This window comes from Maylandia zebra, linkage group LG3 (assembly GCF_041146795.1).
Source record: "Maylandia zebra isolate NMK-2024a linkage group LG3, Mzebra_GT3a, whole genome shotgun sequence".
NCBI classification, from domain to species: Eukaryota; Metazoa; Chordata; class Actinopteri; order Cichliformes; family Cichlidae; genus Maylandia; species Maylandia zebra.
In genome coordinates this window covers 705,132-728,651 of record NC_135169.1, presented here as the reverse complement: position 1 = coordinate 728,651, position 23,520 = coordinate 705,132, and the positions used below count along the sequence as shown (strand labels likewise).

At 38.5% G+C, this 23,520-nt stretch overlaps 1 protein-coding gene across 1 annotated transcript; it reads right to left on the bottom strand.

The window, feature by feature from the left end:
• Positions 1-3,446: 3,446 nt before the first annotated feature.
• Positions 3,447-21,081, bottom strand: cysltr3 (cysteinyl leukotriene receptor 3). Its single transcript, XM_004574883.3, has 5 exons — positions 21,019-21,081; positions 14,417-14,600; positions 9,226-9,393; positions 8,716-8,883; positions 3,447-5,593 (listed from the first exon to the last, which is right to left on the bottom strand). Exons 1-5 carry the CDS (start codon positions 21,023-21,025, stop codon positions 5,077-5,079), a joined length of 1,044 nt encoding a protein of 347 aa, XP_004574940.3. The 5' UTR covers positions 21,026-21,081; the 3' UTR covers positions 3,447-5,076.
• Positions 21,082-23,520: the final 2,439 nt, after the last annotated feature.

Here is a 23,520-nt window from a genome sequence, read left to right as displayed (position 1 = left end):
CACAGTGTCTGCATCACTACTGATAGGCAGTCAAAATCAAAACATGAAACTTTATAGAACTCCTACTCTCTGGATTTCATGTTTTATAATGAGGGGTTACAATTATTTGAATTAAATTATTCGTTAAATTATATAATTACATTATTTAAAAATGGCCTCAGATATGACATATTAAATTTTGTTCTTATCGATATAAAAAACACATGGACCTGGAGGTTTGAGATGTTCTAGATGTTTGTGGCTGCAGCTGAACTAAACAGTGAGTGAATTTTTAGGATGGCACGAAAATGCATCTTTGGAAAGTAAATAAGTGCTCTTCATTTAACACAAGACAAAAGGAACCAGAGCAAAAATACTTTTATTAAAAATCCTAATTATCTTGTTTTAATGATCACAGGGAAACTCAAATTGCTTAAATCCAAATCCATTTCATGGCCACTTCCTCAGTACAGGTATTTCAGAATTGCTCCTTAGAGTCCTGCTTCAACTATTCTTTATGTGAAAAAATCATGCATTTGCCCAAAACAAAAACAAAACCTGGCCCCTAACATTTTCACAAAGTGAAATATTATCATTATTATCATTACACAAACTTTAAACTATGTTTTAAAAGGTTTTACTGTTTTTCCCCTCATTTTTGTTGCTGTTTTCCAACCTCAGAGCCACCACAGAGACTCATATAGCTTTGTATTTGTGTTTATTTGATGGCACATATTAACATTGCAGCATTTAAACACGTATATAGCTGATGCAGTGCATACAGGATTTCTAGCCAAAGCTAATTTGTAGGTCTTGCCCCTGGTTCTGCTTTTAAGACACAACATATCCATACAAGTATAGGATCAAACAGTTCAAAAGCAACAACAACAATGATAATATTCATAATAATAATAAAGTACTGACAGAGGTGTTTTTAATATTTTCTTGATGTTGGCATTTTTTCATAAAGCTAAAAGCCTCAAATAAAACCAGATTAACAGGCAGCAAAGGAAATCAGACTGTTTGTTTTTGAGTGTAGTGCCTGAAGAGGGCGCTCTTACTCTGCAGGAAAAAGAGCAGCTTTCACTCTGCAGCGTCTCATCTGCTCCATGTCGTAGCCACACGACAGTAAGCACTGAACTTCACCAGCCCTGACAGCTGATTGTTTACACACAGTTTTCATTTCCCTATGATCTCTGTAAGTAATATTAATTGAAGTAATGCTTCAAACTAACTGAGCTGTTTCAATCATCCAGTCAACAATACAGCAGTGGAAAAGGTTTCGGTGTTTTAGGACATATTAGAAAAACATTCTGCTCTTTAAAAGGTTCTAAAATTAAGACAAAATGAAGAAGTGTGTGTGGAAAATCTGAGAATAGCTCATGATTCATTAGCTTGTAGAACCACCTTTAGCAGCAGCAACATAAAGTTTGTCCAGGATAAATTTAGCAGTCACTACATCATGATGCAGGAATCTTTGCCCTCTCACTTTTACAACTTTCCTTCAGTTTATTGCAGTTTGAAGTCATCTGTTTATGCACAGCTCTGAAGGTCCTGGCACAGGACTTCAATCAGACTGAAGTCTGGAATTTGGCTTGTTGCAGCACCTTGATCCTTTTCTTTTTCTGCCATCAAATTGTAGATTTGCTGCTGCATTTGGGATCATTGTCCTGTAGCATGAGCCAATAGGTGTTGTACAAATGGCCTCATGTTTGACTCTAGAATACCTTTGCATACAGAGGAGTTCATGGTCCACTGAATGGCTTGAAGGTCTTGTGACTGCTGAACAAGCTAAATCATCAAACTGCCACCACGGCACAGCCATGCACATGACTGTTTATGAGATTGGGGAAACCTGCAGTCAGCTGAGACTGAAGAAGTCACTTGGTTGAGCGACGAAAAGTTTCTCCCACGAAACGCTACGTCCATATGAACAGAACCAATTTTCTTGGAGAGCCAATCTCCTAGCAACCCTTCCAAACAACCCAAACGTATTCAGTGTTGTTCTAATTGTGTTGTCATGAACTTTAACCTCTATCATGCTAATCAAGGTCTGCAGAGTCTGAGTTGTAGCTCTTGGGCTTTTGCATGTTCTCTGAGCATTGCACGCTATGACCATGGGATTAAATCCTGGAATGTCCACTCCTGGGAGTCCTGATAACTTTTCTGGATGTTTTCCACATGAGAATAATCTATCTCACTGCAAGATGATGGACCGTAGATTATTTGGAAATGGCCTTATAACTATTCTGAGACTGACGGGCAACAATAGCTGCTTCTCTCGAGATTATATCTTTCCTTTTGGCGTTGTGTTAACACACTGAAAGGTTCATCAACCCAAAACTGCTTTTACCCATCTGGAATACAATTATACTGAGTTTCTTTACACTGACTCTAGCCAGATGTTTAACGCAGCCATAACAAACTGCCTACAAAAATGATGAACCTTGGCTACACATCTGCTTCTGAATTGACGAGGTCCTCAGCGACCACCCAGAGTGTCAGAGTAGGGCCCTACCTCATCCCAACACTCAGCTTACACATTGGCTCCCCACAGATGCTGAATCCTTACTGTACACTCTTTAGTAATACCAACTTGGTCCTCAATGCCACAAAAAACTATGGAAATACTTCAGGAGAAACAGATGTGACGCTCAGCCTATATACATGAATAGCAGTTTTGTGGAGAGGGTCTCTGACTTCAGATTTCTGGGCCTGCACCTGGATGATGATCTATTCTGGAAAACTAAAATCACATCACTAGTCAAGAAGGTAAAACAACACCCTAGCTGAGGTGCTGCTTGTTCTTCTACAAATGCTCTTTTGAATGCACAGAAGATCATCACAGTTGCCACAGTAAAGCCCACAGTCTCCCAAAGGACGCATCTCACCCAGCTCTCTTTGCACTCAGTGGGACTTGATACAATTAGGTTTTAGCTTTTGTACAATGACAATAAATATTGTGACTCTGGTTGTATGCAGGTGGTTATCTGATCATCATCTTACTGATCATCAGTTAATTAACTGCATTTGATTAGCAGCTCTTTTTTTTTCTCAATTCCTATATAAGCTTAGGTTTTCACTGCTTTGGCTTAATTCGTGTTAAATAAACAAGGACATGGGGGAATATGGATGTTTTTATTAATCTGAGGTGATGAACAGACTTTGCATTATGTTCTGATATCTAAAACCTTAAAACTGAAAGCGAGTACACATTTTATTGTGCGTTATCGTTATTGTTTAACTTCAGGGCCAGTGTATTTTCATCAAATAAACACATCATCATTCACTGCTGCTCAGTGCACACAGGGTCCCACTGCGACCCCTACAGGGATGAGACAATCATATTTGACCTTCAATAATAAATAAATATATAATGTAGTAAATCCAAAGAAAAAAAATTCTGTTCTGTGGAAAATAAACAGGAAGATGAATTTGGGGGAAAGGAGGGAACGGAGATGTTTCCATTTCATGTGAAATGTCCCTGAAGTTTTTATTTGCAAATAAATAAACATGTAAACAACAACTTTTCACTGGAAACAGCATCATATGTTTCAACAATAATGACACACGGACACAAATATCTCACACTCGGGAACAAAGCGCAGTGTTAGTACATATCATGTCATCCAAAGTCCTCAAAAAGATGAAGTCAGAGGTGGAAGAAGTAATCAACAACAGTGTTTCAGTATAAGCTGTTTCACAGTTTGAAACCTTCCATAGATTTTCATTAAACTTATGAAAAGTGCATTTTTAACCCTCTCTCTCCATATATATATATATCTTTCCACTGGTTCACCTTCATTATCAAAAAATATATTTTAAGCAATTCTAGACCAAAGGAATCCCACGAAATAACCACAAACAAGTCTTGCTATGATAATATCCTGTTTTTAAGCTACATTTGTGGTGTTTAACTTGACATTTCACCTGCTGCTGTAATTAAAAAGATTTTCAGACTTTTGGTTGCCTGTGATGGACTTCATAAACGTATCTATTTTTCTCCATGAAAAATGTATAAGATAATTTTGTAATTGATCGAGTTTACTCGTTGCCAAAATAGTTGTGGGTTCAAGACCCCTAGACGAGATATTTGTAGAGCTGAACTAAAAAGCGACTGAGCTTAGCAGGGAACAAAAATGCACCACTGGAAAGCAAAATGGTCCACTTGATTTATATCGCAAAGAAAAAATAAATGCATTCATGCCAGTTATCTTATTCTAATAATGTTCCAATGAAAATGATCAAATGAACCCAACCTCGTAATTTAAATCAAAATCGAATTAATTGCCTCTCCCTAAGTCAAAATTGCTCAGAGTTGCTTATTATGGTCTGCAGTCTCCTGCTGCATATAATTAAGAAAAGGACTCAGTAACTTCTCCAAACACTTCACTAATGCCTGAAGAGGGCGCTGTTACTCTGCAAGAAATGGGGCTGCTTTTACTCTGCAACTTTTCCATGTTCTGGTTTTTATACCAAACACACGACAGGAAAATCAAAAGAAAGAAGCTGAATTTTACCTGATCTGACAGGTGAGTTTTACATGCAGTTTTTATGGACCCACCTTTACTAAAATTAAAACGGAATTTGCTTCAAAATAACTGGTGAAATAAGTGCTCAGAGGAATGTGAAGAGTGGCAAGATTTGCGTCTAGAAGTACTTTACAGTTTGGCAAAAGCAACATTTGAACAGAATTATTCTTATCAATCTGATATGAATTTCTCAACAACTCCTGAAACTTCACAACCTCTCAGACTCTTGGGTAACCCTTGAACTCAAAGACCCCAGAACTCTTCAGAACCACCCATTAAAGTCATTTGAGAAGGGTTTAGGAGTCCATTAAAACTCATGAACCATTCTCAACTCCTCACAGTCCTTCAGGTCCTTCCTGGTAGCTTTTTGGTCTGTTTGTCCCTTTAGGGACTCTTAGTCCTAGTGAAAAGGTCAGTCATGTAGTTCCACCGGCTTTTCACTCCATATTAGGAAAGAAGAGCTTTAGTGGAATGTCATCTATATTTCCACTGGAGTAGATAAAACAAAGTCTAACTCAAAGCTTTTATGAGGAACATTGTTAGCAGCCTCACTTTGACAGCCTCCTCAGCTGGTGTTCCTCCGTTTCATGCTTGATGCTTTGATGGACCCTCCTCTGCTGGACAGCAGTGAGGAGTGGGCTTCCCTCATGTTTTCCCTGAACGTCCTTGTAGAGTAGTAATACAGCAGCGGGTTGACCATGCTGTTCGACGCTGCCAGACACAGGGTCACCACCACCCCTCGCTGCAGGGCCAGCAAGATGTTGCAGTTCCAGCGGTTGCACACAGCGTGCAGGTGGAGCGAGCGGACCAGGTGATAGGGCAGAAAGCAGAGCAGGAAGGTCGCTGTCACCATGCTGACCAAATGCACCGAGCGCCTCCGGTTGCGAGTGCGATTCTTGCTGGCCAGGTTGGTGCCGCTAGGGCTCGAGTCGGCCGTTAGCTGTCGAATGATTTTGCTGTAGCAGATGATGATGGTGAGGAAAGGTATGAGGAAACCAAAAGTCACCGCCACGTAGTTTAACACCAGGATAATCGACCAGGACTTTGGGGTTTCTGGCTCAAAGCAGCGAGTTGCATTGTTCCTGAGAGAGAGCGAGACAAGCAAAGAAATGATGTTTTATCCATCATACCTACATAACTGTTTGATTAAATTAATTAAATAGATTCAGCTGTGTTTCTGTGACATTTTATTAAATTTGTAGATTATTAACTTTGGATTAGCTTGACATATGTTATGGTTTAAGGAAGCACCTTTTAGAAGCACCATAACCTATATTTGTTTTTGTTGTTTTAACATTTCTTTGCAAGCTCCTTTGACTACGATGACCTGGATGACTGAGAACCTTCACAGACTTTTAACATTGGCATGAGTATTGAACATGTTTTCTTTGAGCATGTTGCAGCATGTCCGACTGTTTCCAAATACAATCAAGAGGACAGGAGGAAAGGCATAAATAAAAACCCCACAGCCCAGCCGCCACCTTTTTGAACTTTATTTATTCAATCACTCTACGGCAGTGCAGTGTTATAGGCGTTAGTGCATATCAATATTTTTTTATATATTTCAGAATTACCAGATAAAGCTAATGTGTTGAAATCCAACAGAACCACCTCACAAATGGTTAGAAAATTATAAACTGGCACAAAGATTTCCAACATAAGCCACCATCCATTGAACTAGAAACATTCAACTGTTAAGTTAAGAGTCCTGCAGGGAAGCTTGACAATGAATAAATAAAGTATTACAACTCTGCTCATTAAAAATAATAATAAGCATATTGGTGTTGTGATGCTGTTTAATGTTAAACTGCTTAGACACTTAAGCTAGCTTTTTAGAGCTGTGACATATACTAGCATATACTATTATATATTGTACATATATTTATTAGTTCCAGATGTAGCCATTCTTGTATTTTGCACAACTCTGTTGCTTGTGAAGCTCGCACACAAGAATTTCACTCACATGTGCTGTACCAATGTACCTGCACATGTGATGTGACAATAAAAGTGATTTGATTTGATTTGACACCATGTGTGCAGTGGCTGAAAAAAAAGCCATAGCTCAGGTGTCTATTTGAGGCTGACTGTGTGTGTAGTGGTCAAACTTCATTAGATTATGCATTAAGTTCATATATATCGACTTCCTTCCATGGAAGCCGCAAAATGGAAGTCTGGAGTTGGTTTATGTGTCCTTGATCACTTGCCTTAAAAATCTGCCTTGTTTAAGAATTTGATTGGACAATTTAGCATCATTCACACATTCACACATCGCCACAGCACAGGGACTCTTGTCCTGGAGAAGAACAAGGACTAACTCATTAGCTAGTTTTTGACTGAGGATGGCAACTTCAAGCGCTGAAACGGTAAAAGTAAAATTTGATTGTTTATTTACTGCAACATATTTAAGGCACTCAGTCAAAGACAAGAATGAAAAGTCGACAGACCCAATGGTGCCCCCACCCCAGAAAGAATTTTTGCCATCAGCCGTCACTGATGGTAAAAAAAGAAGTATTTTTTTTTACATTTTCACTCGTTTAAATAGTGCTAAGACTTAAGGTTTCCAGTATTGGGGAAATGGTCTGACTGCCTGACAAGTGATGAGAACCAACAGTTGGTAAATATGCTGATTAAATAATTTTTCTTCATACTTTTTTCAGTTATTTTTCAAAGGCAAATTTACTTTACAGATTAGAAATTTATGACATACTACAATACTGTAAAGATAAAAAAGATCTTCAGTCAGTTTTTGGGGGGCATTTGTCTAAAGAGACTGTTGTTTTATTTGGGAATCTTGCATCTTCAGGTGGACAAGAACTCCATAACAAATGGAGCCAAAAAACAACTTTAATTCTGCTCAGTAGGCCAAAACATGCAAGACTCGGTTCTATCATCACCTCCCAGAGGAGACATTTCCCTGATGCTTTTATCATCTCCCCTCAACATCAGGACAGAGTTGTTAGTTTTCCTGTACACTGGAAGACATACATTTCCTGCTCCTCGGACCAATTTTACAAAGACCACTGTCAGGGAAAGTGGGCCGATTTTGTTCATTTCCAGTTATACACTTATAATTTAGGGCTCTACTAAAGCAGTTTTATGTGATTAATGATCCAAAAAGAATCTGTATTTATTTGCATTCATATTATAAAAAGAAGATGGAGTGAGGCTCTTTTGCTCTGAGTCTCTGATGCTATCAGACAGCACAATGCAGGCATTTTAAAACACTTCTGTATATTCAGCCCTTGTCAGATAGGAAAGCTTAGTCTGTCTTTTCCAGAGTCTATGAAAAGGCTGTGCAGAGGAGAGATAGTAACTAATGACAATGTTGTTTTTTTCAGTTGGAAAATATGTGAGGAAGGTTTGCTGTACTGTTGTTAATGCTAAACATTGCCTCCTTGTTTGTTTAAGTTCTTCCAGTAACCGTGACAATATCAGGCGAAATTTATCATGATAAGTATACACAAACTGATCACAGGCGTGAAATCACTGTTAATTTAACTGGAAATCCAAACACAAGACACAATGCCTACTAATAAACCACACGGAAACCAGTTTAATGGTTTTAAGGCCTTGGGATGTGCTTAAATCTGCTCTCTTATTCATTTCACATGTGAGAGAGAACTGTAACACATGAAAACACCTGGGGGGGTTTCATTTGTCAGGGAAAGGTTTTCAGACCTTGTACAACTTGTTCAAGAGTGAGTTAATTTTGTCATTGAAAAAAATGAGACAAAGCAGGAAGCACGGGATCAGTCAGCAGCTAATCTGATTACACTCCAACAAGGTTCCTCCTGAGTTTGTGCGAAAGCATTAAAGCCAAATCAAGGATAAAACCACATGGACGCAACTTTTTATATCTCTCTAAAACGTCCAGTGAATCCAATGAACAACGACATGCAAAAAAGGAAAAACACCTTCAACTGGCTTTATCACAATAAACATTTTTCAGCCCTGAGCCCTTAATTTAAAACCTGAAAAGGATCTACATATGTAAAATTTAAAAAAAAAAGTCATAATATCAAATCCAAACATTTGAAATGAACCTTCACTAAACATTTTTTTAAATCCAATTTAAAAAAATTAATGAAAAAAACAATTAATAGATATTATCATGAAATAAAGTATTTGTTAAACTATTAGATTCTGTCTCGTAAAAAAGAAAACAAACAAAGAAGAAAACAAAACATGCTGCGGGATGTCTCACCTATGTACAACCCCATTGGACAGGAAGGGCACAGAGGATCCGCCCACAAACACCCAGACTCCCAGGCAGATCCATAAGGTTCGAGCAGGCGTAGCTAAAGAGCGGTGACGGAGCGGCTGAGCAACAGCCAACCAGCGCAGCACGCTCAGCAGAGTGAGGAAGAGGATGCTGATGGGCGGAAGAGGGTTATTTTAGTAAATGTCTGTCGTTTGTTTTAAGTGTGTGTATGTGTGCTTGTCTACTGGTATAGCTGGTGATGTGAGGTCTTACACATGGACTCATCCTGTTTGAGGACGTAACGTCCCCATAATGCAAATGCTTAATTCCAATACTTGCTTTTGTTTGTTTGTTTGATGTCACTAACTGATTGTTTTTTACTTTTATTTTACTTTATTACTTTTATATATACTCATATTCTGAACATAATGATTTCACAAATATTTTGGGGGACTACAAATAAACTTAATTATGCTCCCTAAAGGGATGTGATGATCAGTGAATGTGAATTACCTGGTGTACAGGTTGACGTAGAAGCCAAAGACGCACAGTCGGCACATCCAGTCTGGGAAGAACCACTTCCCTTCATTAAAGTAATAAGCCAATCGCAGCGGGAGGGTCAGGGAGAAGCTGCCGTCTGATATGGCGAGGTTCATCATGATCACACAGGAGGCCGACCTCCTGAGGGGACAAGGAAAAAGATGGATGATTTAAAGTCTCTTAAAGGGACAAAAAAAGTCATTTTTTGTTTTGTTTTTTGACATTTTCACTTAATTATTGAAGAACTTACAGCTGAAGAGCAACCGAATGTGGATTTTAATAAGAGGTTCAGTTTTAGGCAACTAGGCGTGTGTTACCTCACAGCTTTGTAGGCCAATAGATTAACAGAGAACAGGAGAGGGGCTCTCTAAGGGGAAATGAGTAAATCAGCTGTTCGTCTGATGCATTATTTCTAACTTGTCCATCCTGCTCTCTTCCAATGAAGAGGTGAACATCTTCCGCTTTGCTACCTCCTTTCTTTCTGTCAGTGCCACTGTCTCCAAACCAACCCTGACAGTAGGTCATTACCATCTCATAAACCTTCCCTTTCACTCTTGCTGCTGTCCTTCTGTCACATGTCACCCCTGACACTCATCTCCACCCCCTCCACCCTGACTGCACTCTTGCTGTTGCTTTGGTTGATTTGGTATCTTTACTCCTTGCATCTTCACATTTCCACCTGTCTCATTCACTCACATGTATTCTGTCTGACCTTCAGTCATTTTCTCTCTGAAGCATGCCTCCACCTCTCCAGGCTCTCCTCCACCTGTTCCCTACTCCTTACAGATCACAGCATTGCTCACAAACATCATAATCCACTGAGACTCCAGGCTGATCTCACCAGCAGACACATGTATTTTACTGATATCTTTGTGTTTATTGTGACTCTGTAAAGTTTCACACATTGCATAATGACCTTGTTGGTGAGATCTGAGCCTTTATGTGGGCTTCATCACTCACATATGTCAGGTGTCAGTCACAGGCACAGCAAGGCTGCATGGAGGTCACTGTTAACTACATAGAACTCTTATTGTGAACGCACCTGCACATAATTACAGAGCGTGACGGTTATCCCAAGTTTGGATCTTATCATGAGATCAAGTTTGCATGGTGCATAAACAAGCTGGTAGCCATAATATTGCCCCTAATTTGTATGCAATTTGATAAGCAAATTAACCCCACGAGCACGAAATGAACAAAAAGTAAACAGACATTTCACGCAGTCGTATGAGGTCGGCCTTCAGTACAGCATGCACGCTGACACGGGTCAGGGAAGCCCAATCACAGACTGTTAGATATTAATAACTCTTTAACTTTTTAGAGATTTAGATCTTTTCTGGTGAAGTCAAAAGGTCTCATGCTCTGAAGCTCTTCATCATCTTCCCTCTTGAGCGGGGAATCTTTACCCCATCTTGAGCGATACACAACTACACCAGTGTAACTTTGTGCTGAAAATGGGGGGGGGGGGGGGGGGGGGGGGGGTGTGTCAAGATCACTGTATAAATAAATAAATAAATCTGGGTAAAACATGCTATTTTGCTGGTAATACCTGAAATCAGTAAAGACAATCAAGAGCCTATTTATGCAAGATAGTTCATAATTTTATTGGGGGGGGGGGGGGGGGGGGGGGGGGGGGTTATATATATACCACCCTGGAAATTACGCCCCTGCACATCCACACAAGGAATTCTTGTCCGTTGTGTACCAGAAGAAATGTGTATGGATGTGGGCGCAATAAATTTAATGCAAGGAAATGTAACGGTACTGCAACTGTGTGTAGGAAAGGCTGGAGTAGAAAGACACAGCACACATATACACAAAGACCCAAGCACCTGAAGTATAACATAAATGTGTTATTTATGTAAGAAATAATTCAAAAGAAAGAAATCAGAGTTTCAAATAATAAATAATTGGATACTTTTCTTTTGATAAACTATGAAAACAGGTCCAACAGACCTGAACACCACACAAGGATTCAATAAAAGTCTATCAAGGTCCAACATGATGTTACCGATGAAGTATTGCAGCGTTGCAACATATGGGCTTCGTTTGTTCATTTCATTCATTATTTTATTTTATGATGAAGTATTTATAGGAACTTATTGGTGTTTCTCTGTTACACTAGCATGCACAGCTCTGCTCTAGAAGTTGGTCATGCAGTGGCAGTGCAAGTTTCTCTGGGTGTTGCCTGGGTTTAATTGTTAACTGTCTACATAATATATCAAGTGTGGATGAAGGCAACACTTCTTGCTCTCTGCCATCTGCTGTTTTGTTTTAAATCTGAATGATTAATTATTTTCAAATAAAGAAGGTCCCTTTACTTGCTGCAGCTTGTGAGCAGAGCTGTAACAATATAATATGAAAATATGTAAATATCTGTCTTGCTTGGACCCTTTATCGAGAGAGGATCTGCATGAGAAATTGAGGGATGTGAAAAAGCACATGCAGTGAGTTGTTAGAAGAAGAGCAGCAGGTTGGTTACCTTACAGTAAACCTGATGTGAGCTGGAAAAACAAACTCATCACGTTTGCCCATAAAATAATGGAAAAATGCCAGTTCCAGTATGTCGTTGTTATTAAAGCCACCAGTTTGTTTTCTGCACTTGGAATTCTGATGTAATGAAACAGGAACTACAGGTTTAAGCTTACTTTATTACTGGTGTATCTTTGTTTAAAAAGCAAAAGCTGCTGTGTGAAATATTTCAGTACTGTGAAATAGGAATAAACCTGTTGACAAAAAACTTGTTTTTCTTCAACGCACTGCTGAGCAGTACGAGACAAAGAACCACCCACATACCATCAAGCCGTGAAAGTTCAACGACATTCTTCCACATCCATAAAAAAAATGAAAGCCCATCAGTTAAACAGCAGCAGGAGTAAACAGAAAGTCCTCCGCCAACATCGAGGAAAAAGAACTTCAAGCTCCTGAAATGAATCATTAGATAAAAAAGGACGTCTTTCTGGTTCAGATTCTTGGGGTTTTTAGACAATGGTTCACTGTACGACACCAAAGTGCTCCTCTGGGATTGGCTGGAACTGCAACCGTCTCCCAATGCCAGTATCAGACCTCTATCACGCACCCAATGCAAAGCTTCTTCAAGCTGCTGCCGTCAGGGAGGAGACTGCGGAGTCTCCAGGCCAGGACCAGCAGACTGAAGGACAGCTTCATCCATCAGGCTGTCAGGAAGCTAAACTCCCTCCCGATTCTGCCCCCCTCTCCCCTCTTCTCCACCACGGTCTCACTGAACTCTGTCACACACACACACACACTCACTCTCTGACGCACTCACTGGCCTGCTCCAGTCACTTTGTGGAGCATTGGACTGCCATTACCTCATAAGACTTTGCTGTTACACTATCTCTTACCGTACACTACTAAATCTCCATTTGCACTATTTGCCTATTTTGCACCACTATGCCTTCTTACTTGAATATTGTATATTGTATATTGCATAGCTTTTTTTTGTTATACGTAAAATTGTATTGTATTTATTTAAATTTTTACTTTTTAATTATTTTATTTGCATTTTTCTAATCACTAGGGTTTGAGAGTAACGCAATTTCTATTCTGTGTATGTCCTGTACATGTGGCAGAATTGACAAATAAAGTTGACTTGACTTGACTTGACTATACTCTGCTCTGAATAAATACAAAATATTTTAATACTAAACAGTAAAATTCTCATGTTTTAAAATTTTAGCAGTTGATGAAAGTCACTGAAGTCCTCAAAGATAAGCATGCTTGAGTTTTCTGATGTTGCTGGGTGAAAAAAAGTTGAACTCAGAGCAAAAGTGCAGATAACAGAAATATTTACTTCTTTTAATGATAAACAGCAACAATGGCCTCAGCGGATTACAGCCGACGCTTAGATCTCAGTTACAGACACATGTTTGTGTGTTTTGAATATGAAGACTGGAGTTGGATGGATGTCAGTGGAGAAGAACCTTTGATTCTTGTTTACCCCCTTTGACACAACGCTCTGACGATGGCTGTAAGTCATAGTGTCGCAGCCTGTGGGGATCTGTGGGGTTATTTTCAGTTTTCTGTGGGAACTTCTAAGTTTATATTTAATGTAAACGTATTATGGTTGCACTTATCATTTCCAGTTTCTGTTTACGGTCCAGACTATTAGTCATTGCTACTTTTCTAGCAAGAACTGGTTCTGCTACAGTGTGGTTTTCTTTAGTGTTGAGACTACCAGTTAGCCTAACCTCCTTAATGTTTTCTCGGATCTCATTGGATGTCTTCATCTTTGAAATGATCCTCTTTATGTTGATTTTTGTTTATTTTCTTAGAGCCGTTTGTCTTTTGGTGCTTATTACTTTTACTTCTTTTGTTAATTTCTTAGTTTCAACTGTCAACTTGGTATTTTCACTGTCCCTGATTACTCATTCATCCTTTTTCTTCCACTTGTCAGACTAAGGGTTGTGGTTGGGCTGGAGCCTATCCCTGCTGTCATAGTGCATCAGACCTGTTACAGCCTGGACTGGTTGTCAATCTACTGCAGGGCTAAGACACCGAGACAATAACCAGTTAAACTAACCCCATGCATGCAATTGGACTGGGGAACATAACCAGATAGAAAACATGCCAGGAAGGCCCCACACTAGATTCAAATCCTGGTCTTCTGCTGTGAGACGATGGTCCTATCCACCTCCCCACCTAGCTGTTCTTTCCCTGTTTAACTTGTGTGTCTATTAGAGCCTCAATTTGCATCTATTTTTTTTGCATACTTGTTGCGCTCCCTAGTATGAGCCCCCCCTAGATGTATGATTATTTACTGCCTTCCAGATGGCCTGTAACACCTCAGTAAAGGGATTTTTTTATGTTTAAGTTGGCCTCTGGGATTTGTATTTGGGTGTGCGCACACCTCACCACAGGGATGTTCATAGTAGTTTTATATAATGAGAACAAATTACAATAATCTCAGAGTACTCAGGAGATAGAGACATGCTTTTTGTTTGCTAATTGCCTATTGTAATGGTAAACAATGAGAACAGGAGAAACTTGATGTGTGTTTGTGGGTTTGCATAGTAACAATTATGTAATATATATATACATATGAAATACATTAAAACATATATGAATAAAGTAAATTGAATATAAGTCAATGCATAGAACCAAGAAAAGAGAGGCACATGTTTCTGTGTTTGCGTGTCCTGACCTGCGGCTGCTCTGCCTGAAGAACACCGCCAGCGCCCCGATGTTGCAGATAAACGCCACAGGGAACACGAGCAGATATGTGTATCTGTACGCGCTGTACTTGAAGGCATCATCTTCGTGGAAGCATGCCAAGTGGGACTTTGCAGTGTTGTTGTTCGTGGCAACAGTCATGCTCATCTGTCGTGCTGGTGAAACACACAAATATTTTTAGTAGAAGATGATTTTTTGTGTCAGAAATGTGAATGTTGAGATTACAATCATCTGTAATCTCAATAGAATTAAATTTTTAACGCACCATTTAATGCAAAATATATCAGAAGTGTTATACATACCATTAGTGTATTAAAATAACAGGGCAAAGCTCAGCATGACTGAGGCCCAGCTAAGTGTCTTTAAAAGATTGTAGAACTGAATAAAGTTTTTTTTTCTTTGGAAACGCTATTTAAATTAGTATTGTTGTCAAGTTTGATGGTAATGGACAGGATGTGGCTAAATACTGGAATACCCATTTTTAGCTAACTAAGCTAGTTTGTTTTAGCTGGTATGTAATATCTTATCGAAATAGGTTCAAATCCAGCTTCACAACACTAATATTGTTGTGGCAAAATGCTAATAATGAGACTCCAAAAATTCAGAAGGAGGGGGCTTATGTACAGTCTCCTTTTATGCAGGATAAATATTTAGTGGCTCTGTAAATGAACGAAAACAATATTTGGTTCGCTTTTAGTCAGCAGCCCTCAGAGCAAAAGCTTTGGTTAATAGAAACAATTAGTTAGTAACACTTTGGTGATGGGGACATTATGCATTTCTTTTACCTTTAAGTTTCAGGTCACAGAAGAGGGACTTTTTAGTCTAATGTTTGCTTCTATTAAAATTCAGCTAAAAGGAAAATACTGCTTTATTTCCTCCTCGTGCAGCTGTTATCTCAGGGCTAAAGCACATGGGTGAAGTTTGGGTCAGACTGCAGATGCCAATCAACTGAAGATAATTTTGTGATAAGAGCTGAGATGTCTGAATGAGCCTAAACAAAAAAGGCACAACCAGGAAACTGTTCACTCTTGTGCATCCATATGAGGTATACAAAACCAAAACAGCCAGCCTGTTTTAAATAAAGCTGTTTTTATTAATAGGTCCAGCAGGTGAGAAAAGCGCTGTTTGTTCCTGCACTCTATATTTGAATTCAGGCTGTCCAGCTGGATGCTTATCTCATGAAATGTAAATTGTTGAATGCAAAATGATAATCATGGACTTAAATAGCTTATGAAATCCACTGTTTGTGAGGAGGCGGCATAAACGATTATATTTCATCCTTTTAAATTTAACTCAAAGTTTGGCAGAGATCTGCTTATGATGGGGTGAATGTGTGACTTTGTAGCCTTATAGAGCTGAAACATGTTCTGGAGTTTATAATAAAACCTCTCTCATGAAAAGTAAAAAAGATGAAGGTTTCCCAGAGCATTTCCCTACTGCAATATAACCTTTGCATTTTGCACTGCATTTATACCAGCCTTTTAAGGTGTGTCCACAAAAACAGAAACAAGCAGCACTTTAACGATCAGTGACTACATTCAAGAAAATACCAATGGAAAAGAAGAATGTTGTAGGCTAACATGTGTTGAGGTGGAGAATAGCTGACTTACACAAGCAGGGTTAACTGTGCGAGAAAGCCTACAATGTCCACTAAAAAAAACAGTTAATCCCTTTTGAGGTTTGGACAAAACAGAAAAGCTCTACTTGGCTAAGACAGACCTGTGTCTTGGTGAACTTTAGTATGCTTTTAGAGTAAAAGCCAGCAGCTTTGACAATATATATAAAAAGATGAACAACAACAGTTTGAGTTATGCTTTTTTAAAAATGAAAGTAGCAGGTAGAGAATGTGCATCTATCTAATCAGTTAAAACTGGAGGGGACAAGCTGCTTGTTTTGCAGGTACTGAGCTAAGAGGTGGCTATGACCGTTATCAGGCGCCAGTTATCGTGTCTCCAGCTGCCCCCACAAATTCTTTTTTACTGATATGTCTACAGCTTTCTAAGTAATTATTCTATCAGTAAAAAACTAAAGATTTTATTCATCTCAAATAAAACTGAAACCCAACAATTGCCCTTTAGCCACATGCTAAACACGCATAGTTTCAGAAAGCTTCAGATGTTATACCTTAAAACTCATGCAGAGATCTCATACAAATAGAGATTTCATTGATAATTTTGGTGCTAAGAGGTTATGTTGAATGAAAATGAGTGGTTTTGTGTTTTGGGGCTGAAAATGGATGAGAGTCAATATAAAGTCTTTAAAAAGATTAATAATTCCAATCAAGTGTTTTGATGTTAAATGCGAGAATGAATGAGAAGAAATTAAGGCCAATGTAGAGACCTCAGGATTTAAAAGCTGTGATCTTATTTTATAACTTCAATGAAAGTCAACAGAGAAGTATTCCCTCGCCTGTTGTATTTAGATGGAATTTATCATTAAAATTTCAACCTCACATCCATATTATCTGCAGACTTTATGGATGTAACATTCTAAGTGAACATGCTAACAGAGCTGGCAGCTAACGTACTTATGACCTTTCATCAAAAGACAAGTACATCGTTTTTATATGAGCTTTGCAAAAAACCATTAAATATAAACTGACACATTTATAATAAAGGTTAAAAGCCAGCAATCCTTTCCAAAGCATGCACATAGCATTGGTTTGAATAAAAAAAACCTCCGCTAAAGTAAGCGTTGGTGTTTCCCACTCACTCTGTTCTCTGTGTCTGTGAAATATCTATAATTTACATACAGTTTAGTTTTCATTACTTCAGCATCATTTAGCACCTAAACAATGAAACAGTTTGTCCTCTGACTTTTCTCTTCTCAGCATCAACTCTGAACATTGTTTACTTTTGATCTCCCCATATATATTTAATCCACTGAATACAAATACTGGAGCACTGCTCGGCCTGGCTGCTGCAAACTTTGACTCTTTGGAAAATAGTTTACTGCATTTGGCCCACAGTGACTGGCTACAGATAGAAGGTCTCACAGTTGCTTTCATTTGCACTCTGCTAAAAAACAAAAAAAGAACAACAACAACAACAACAACAACAACAAAACAACAGTAAAATTATCTCTGTTACTTGTAAAGCTCTGCAGTTGCTCCCTCAAATGATTTTGTTGTGTGGTCATTCTGTATCTGATGATAATCTCAACTGAGGAAACATTAGGGCTAAAGGCGTAGCTCCATCTGTGTATGATAGAGATCTCTCTGGTCATTATGACATAGCAGCACATGCACCAAATATACACAATAAGCCACTATGATCAAACTATCCAAGAAAGATAAGAGTAGTTGTCAAACAGCTAACAGATCATCTGCAGAGGAATGGTTTACTTGAAGAGTTTCAGTCAGGTTTCAGAGCTCATCACAGGACAGAAACAGCTTTAGTGAAGGTTACAAATGATCTTCTTATGGCCTCTGACAGTGGACTCATCTCTGTGCTTGTCCTGCTAGACCTTAGTGCAGTATTCGATACTGTTGACCATAATATCCTATTAGAGCGATTAGAACATGCTGTAGGTATTACAGGTACTGCACTGCAGTGGTTTGTATCATATCTATCTAATAGACTCCAGTTTGTGCATGTAAATGGAGAGTCCTCTTCACACACTGAGGTTAATTATGGAGTTCCACAGGGTTCAGTGCTAGGACCAATTCTGTTTACATTATACATGCTTCCCTTAGGCAGCATCATTAGAAGACATAGCATACATTTTCACTGCTATGCAGATGACACCCAGCTCTATCTGTCCATGAAGCCAGATAACACACACCAATTAGTTAAACTGCAGGAATGTCTTAAAGACATAAAGACCTGGATGGCCGCTAACTTTCTGCTAGCATAAATCTTTGGACAGATTATGTTTCTATGTTGATTATTGAATTCTTGTATTAAAATGTGAACTAAAGCATGTACCAATAATGTAGGCTAATATTATATGCTAAAAAAAAGTTTAGCCAAGGAAAAAATTTACTTACTTTTTTTGTATTCTAAGTTCAGTAACAAAGTAAAATTTCATCTCATCTTAATATTTATACTTCTGATGAAATTTCACAAGTGTTAGCTTCATTTTTATGCCAAGACTGTTTACACAGAGTTTGTTGTTGCAGAGAAATACTCTATTCATTTTGTGCATGTCATTTTCAAGCAGGAAGCTCAGCAAGCCATTTGAGGCTTAACTGGTTTTAAACAGAAATGGATGACTGCTTTCTTGTGTCTCTAAAATTAGAAACATCCTGTCTCAGATGCCTTGATGCATGCTCAATCATATAGGTAAAGAGATTTTGTTCATCTGGATGTAGGTTTTTCAGTGGGAGAAATGCTTTGCCACTCATCCAAGTTATTTCTCCAGTCTCAGCTGAACAGTATATTTTTATATAATTTATATATAAGACACTGACTTAACTTTTTGTGAATATCTCAGAGTGACGCTAAAAACTAGTTCATGCATTTATTACTTCCAGGCTGGACGACTGTAATTCATTATTATCAGGATGTCCTAAAAACTCGCTGAAAAGCCTTCAGCTGATCCAAAATGCTGCAGCAAGAGTCCTGACAGGGACTAGAAAGAGAGAGCATATTTCTCCTGTTTTGGCTTCCCTTCATTGGCTTCCTGTTAAATCCAGAATTGAATTCAAAATCCTGCTCCTCACATACAAGGTCTTAAATAATCAGGCCCCATCTTATCTCAATGACCTTGTAGTACCATATCACCCTATTAGAGCACTTCGCTCTCACACTGTGATATGATACAGTCAGTGTTTCTTTTTCACTCACTGTGTATTTAATTATTATTATTATATATTATTATATACTTTTATATTACTTATTATTAATCTCCAGCTCTCTTCCACATGGAGTACAAAATGTTCATCTCACCCCAGCTGTTTTAATTGGGTTGTATAAATGAGTAAAACCAGTGAAAAAGATCAGTTCATTATAAAGGCTGGAGTTTTAGAAACAAAGAAACAAATAACCGTTAAATTATTGATTTTTTTGCTGCTCTTTGTTTGAGGTTTTTATGGCTGATGAAAAATTCTCACCATCCATCACTTATCCCAGCATACCTGAAGTAAACATGAATCAATTTAAATTTTTTTTTCCACTTTATTAAAGTCGTAATAATTTAGAGAGCTTATATACGATCTACATTCTTCATGCAGTATGATTTTCAGTTGTTGTCAAAAATTCTAAACTGATCTACAGGTTACAGCACAAAACTTATTACTAATATACATGCAATCATTAAAAAAAATGGTGCACAGCTATGAATCATAGGATGCAGTTGCCTCCTGTTCCGTCAAAAAGGATGAAGCAGTGTTTCCTCTGCTGAAGGATGACATAAGCACTGAAGCACCTTTCTGTGGTATTGGGACAATTCAAACAGGTCTCATTATGGCTGCCACCCAACTAATAACAGGCCACTTGTCTTAGCTGGGAAACTTCCCAAGCAAGACTGAATATTCAACCGCACCCACAGGTTCCCATACACCCAGACTTGTTTTCACAACCAGGTTGGAGAGCAGTGGAGTAAATATTTTCATTACAACTTGTTTAATAATGAAGACGTTTTTAGGCAAACATGTTTTATTGTGTCTTATTTTTATAGCGTATTTTTACCCTTTTTAGCAAACCTTATTCAATAGTAAAAAAGCAGTGATTTGTGATTAAGAACACAGCTCTGTGATCCCGCCATGTTATGATTTTATTGTCTCCTGGCTGCTTTCAACCTGTTGTGTTTCTCACTGTCGTCACTTTGAGTTTGCAGTCACATAAAACCTCGTTGTAGTATTTCATGTGGTCGTTTTGTGTCTCCTTCATGTTATTTAGCATCTCCCTGAAGTCCTTTGGCTCTTCTGTTTGCTTGTCTGTAGGTGCTGAGTTATTTTTTTTAGACTATAAAATGCTTTTTTAAACCTTGCCCACCTTTACGGCCCCTCTAATGGATCCAGGATGCCACTTTTTCAATGTTATGAAAGAGCCCATCTGGAAGCACTCTATGTTTGATGTTGCTTTATTTCCCGTTTATTCTCTGTCGCATCAAGTTTCACATAGCTGCACCTGAGGATTTCAGATCAGGTTCACCTACTTCAGCATCACTCATTGTTCAAAAGCTTAAGCTCTGTTTAACCGTAATGACAAGGAGAAAGGAGGTTTTCAAATCACAGAGACTTACTACATTTCAAAGGTTTCTTCTTATAGAAAAGTTTTTTTCACAGTTATTTTCCTTCTTCTTCTTCTTCTTATTTTACATCTTTGAGCTCCAGTTTACATTTTTCTGTCATTTCTTTAATGTCTTAAAAACATAAAGTACAAACTTAAGACACAGAGATGACACAGGTTTCCACCTGATCCAGTTAAAATTAAAGGCAGAAGTTCAAAGACAGCAGCTGATGTGTCAGTAAACAGAACACAGAGCCGTCAGTTTCTAACGCTACTGCAGTCCATGTAAGGCTGTGAAGGAAAAGCACAATCTGAGCCTGTTGGGTAAAGAGTTTCTTTAACCCTTCGCTGCTTCCAGCTTTTTATTTTCTCCATTAATTAACTGAACATTTTCACTCACCGCTCATCTCGTCACAGGCTCATCCGTTTACCCGTCTGTCCTGTAGTGTGTGTTCACAGCTGCACTGTACCGCTCTCCAAGTCGCTGAGTTTGTGGGTGTGTCGTGTGGTTTTAGTTGGAAGTAGGCGTGTACACACACACACACACACACACACATTTACAGTCTGGGCAGAGAGCCAACACACAACGCTTATTTTCATGACTTCTTATGAATCTGCCGACAAATATAGACTCACTTACATTTAAAGCTGCTTCCTGTTTACAGCTCCCCACCTGTGTGGGTCCAGTTTTTAACTGAAATCCAATTCTAAAAGTGGAAATGCATTTTAGTTAGGGGAAAGCACCAAACTGTTTACATGACCGAGTGAAGGATTAACCAGAAATCCACTCTGAAAATTACCTGTAACTGAAGGCATCTTAGAGAAAAACGTCACACAACTCAGTCATCCTCACCTCCACATCCACAGTGTGATATTTCTCCCGGAAAAAAAACCCCAACACCTGAATGAATACCAAATATATTTAAATTGGTAGAAAAAAATATTTCTTCTAATTTAGTTAAAAAAATACAGAATCTGTGTAATTTCATAAGTTACACAGGAGGAGTTACACAAAATTAAACATCCCTTTGATTGTAATAATGTCTCTTCCTCTTTCTTCTGTATTTTGAGTCCAACTAATTTACTAAGCAGCAAAATTATAAACGTGTTTGACTAACAGTAGTGGTGTTATTCAAGGACGACTCCTATGAGGGCCGTGGGCTCTCTCTCTTCTTCTTGACCGTGAGAAATGACTACCACATGTGAGGAAAGCTGCAGGTGCATAAATCACCCACTGCCGATTCAGGGAAGTAGTTATGAAGAATAACTAGTTGGCATGCTGACTAACATATAAATAAAAACATATAAAAGCTTTGTTGTCATGGTCGTCTGACCCAGTAATTAGTTTTTTGTTTTGACTTTTTCTGGATTAAAGTGATGATTTATGTTCAGTTTGTATTATTTAGTATAATATTTTTTTCTTTGTGCTTCTGAGTTTATCTTTGCTTCTAGTCCTTTGGTTCCTCATAATGTTAGTGTCTTTCTGCATTTCCTGTCTCAGGTTAGGTTTATGTTTGTATTCCCTGTGTTTTCTCCCTTCTTGTCCCATTGTCATCCCACTTGTCTTCTGTCTGTCTATCCTTAGCCCCAGGGTCAAGTTCACATGTCTTTGTCCTCGTCTCTGTGTTTGTTAATTCCAGTTTCATTCATTCATTTCATTTTGATAATCTCTCATCCGGCATCAGTTTTGCTTCCTGTGTCACTTTACTCTGTAATGAGTCCCACTTGTTGGCCATCCTCTCCTGAGCCTGTGTGCATTTATGTCCTCAGTTTCCCTCGATTCCTTGTTGTGTCGTTCACTCAGGCTTTTCCCCCCTTGCCTGACTTGAGTTTTCAAGCTACAGCAATAAAGCTGCCGCACTTAGTTTAGCTTTTTGTCCTGCTCCTGCCGGACTTGACAATATCAAACGTACAAACTGAGAACAGTATCATTTTAGGAAACGTATTACTTCATTCATTCATTCATTCATTCATTTATTTGTTCATTTCCAGGCACAACAAATACCTATATTGAACATAAAATGCACAAACTTAATTTTAAGTTTGATGGCAGCCACACATCTAAAACAAAAGTTGGGATGAGGGCTTAATAAAGAATGGAAAAGGAAGTGAGAAAAAGAAAATGGGCCGGAGAACATTCTGTGTAATTACAGAGATGCCCCAAAGTCTCAAACCTCCCCTCATGTTTTTATATTTCATTAGGAAAATGGAAAAAAGGTGCACTGATTCATTGAAACATGTGGGAATACAGCTTGTACGGCAAAAAGAGAGTTTGTACAGTTATAACAAGCTACAATGTCAGTATTTTATTCTTCAGCAAAGCCTGAAATCTCTTTGGAGGCTTTCTTGTAAATTTCTTTCTTGCCTTTATTCTGAGCAGTAGTGTTATTTGTTTTGTTTTATTTTTTTTACATTGGCTGCTTTTTGTTTCATTTCCTGTCTAGTCCTTAAATCCTAGAATCCAGTCCCATGAATCATTAAAGCATAAAAACAGCTCCGAACACAAGCAATGAACCAGTGCTGAGGAGTGTCTGAAAGTCACGTTATAAGGAAGTAGGCAAAGATCCAGCAAACAGCTGACACAGGACCTGACTGTATACTGAAGCCTCATCAGAAATGGTCTCAGTAGAAAAATGTCTGCCAAGAAGTTGTCAAGGAAAAGGCTGAGGCATGCCAAACTACACAAGTAAAACATGGTAGAGGCTCCGTCATGGTTTGCATGGTTGCATTTTAGCCAGAGGGGTTGGAGGCCGTGTTAAAATAGAATTATAAATGAATAAACATACGGGCGTTGTTTGAGCCACCATGTAATACCTTCTGCAAAGAAACAGCTTTATTTTTCAGCATGACAATGAACCTAAACATACTAACAATGCAATAAAATACCTGGACACTATCGGTC

Bases quoted from the DNA above. Each gene is read 5' to 3' on its own strand.
- cysltr3 (XM_004574883.3), bottom strand. The intron at 8,884-9,225 runs GTAATTCACATT...TCCGCCCATCAG, and splicing joins TACGTCAACCTGTACACCAG to CATCCTCTTCCTCACTCTGC. The intron at 5,594-8,715 runs GTGAGACATCCC...GCTCTCTCTCAG, and splicing joins TCCAATGGGGTTGTACATAG to GAACAATGCAACTCGCTGCT.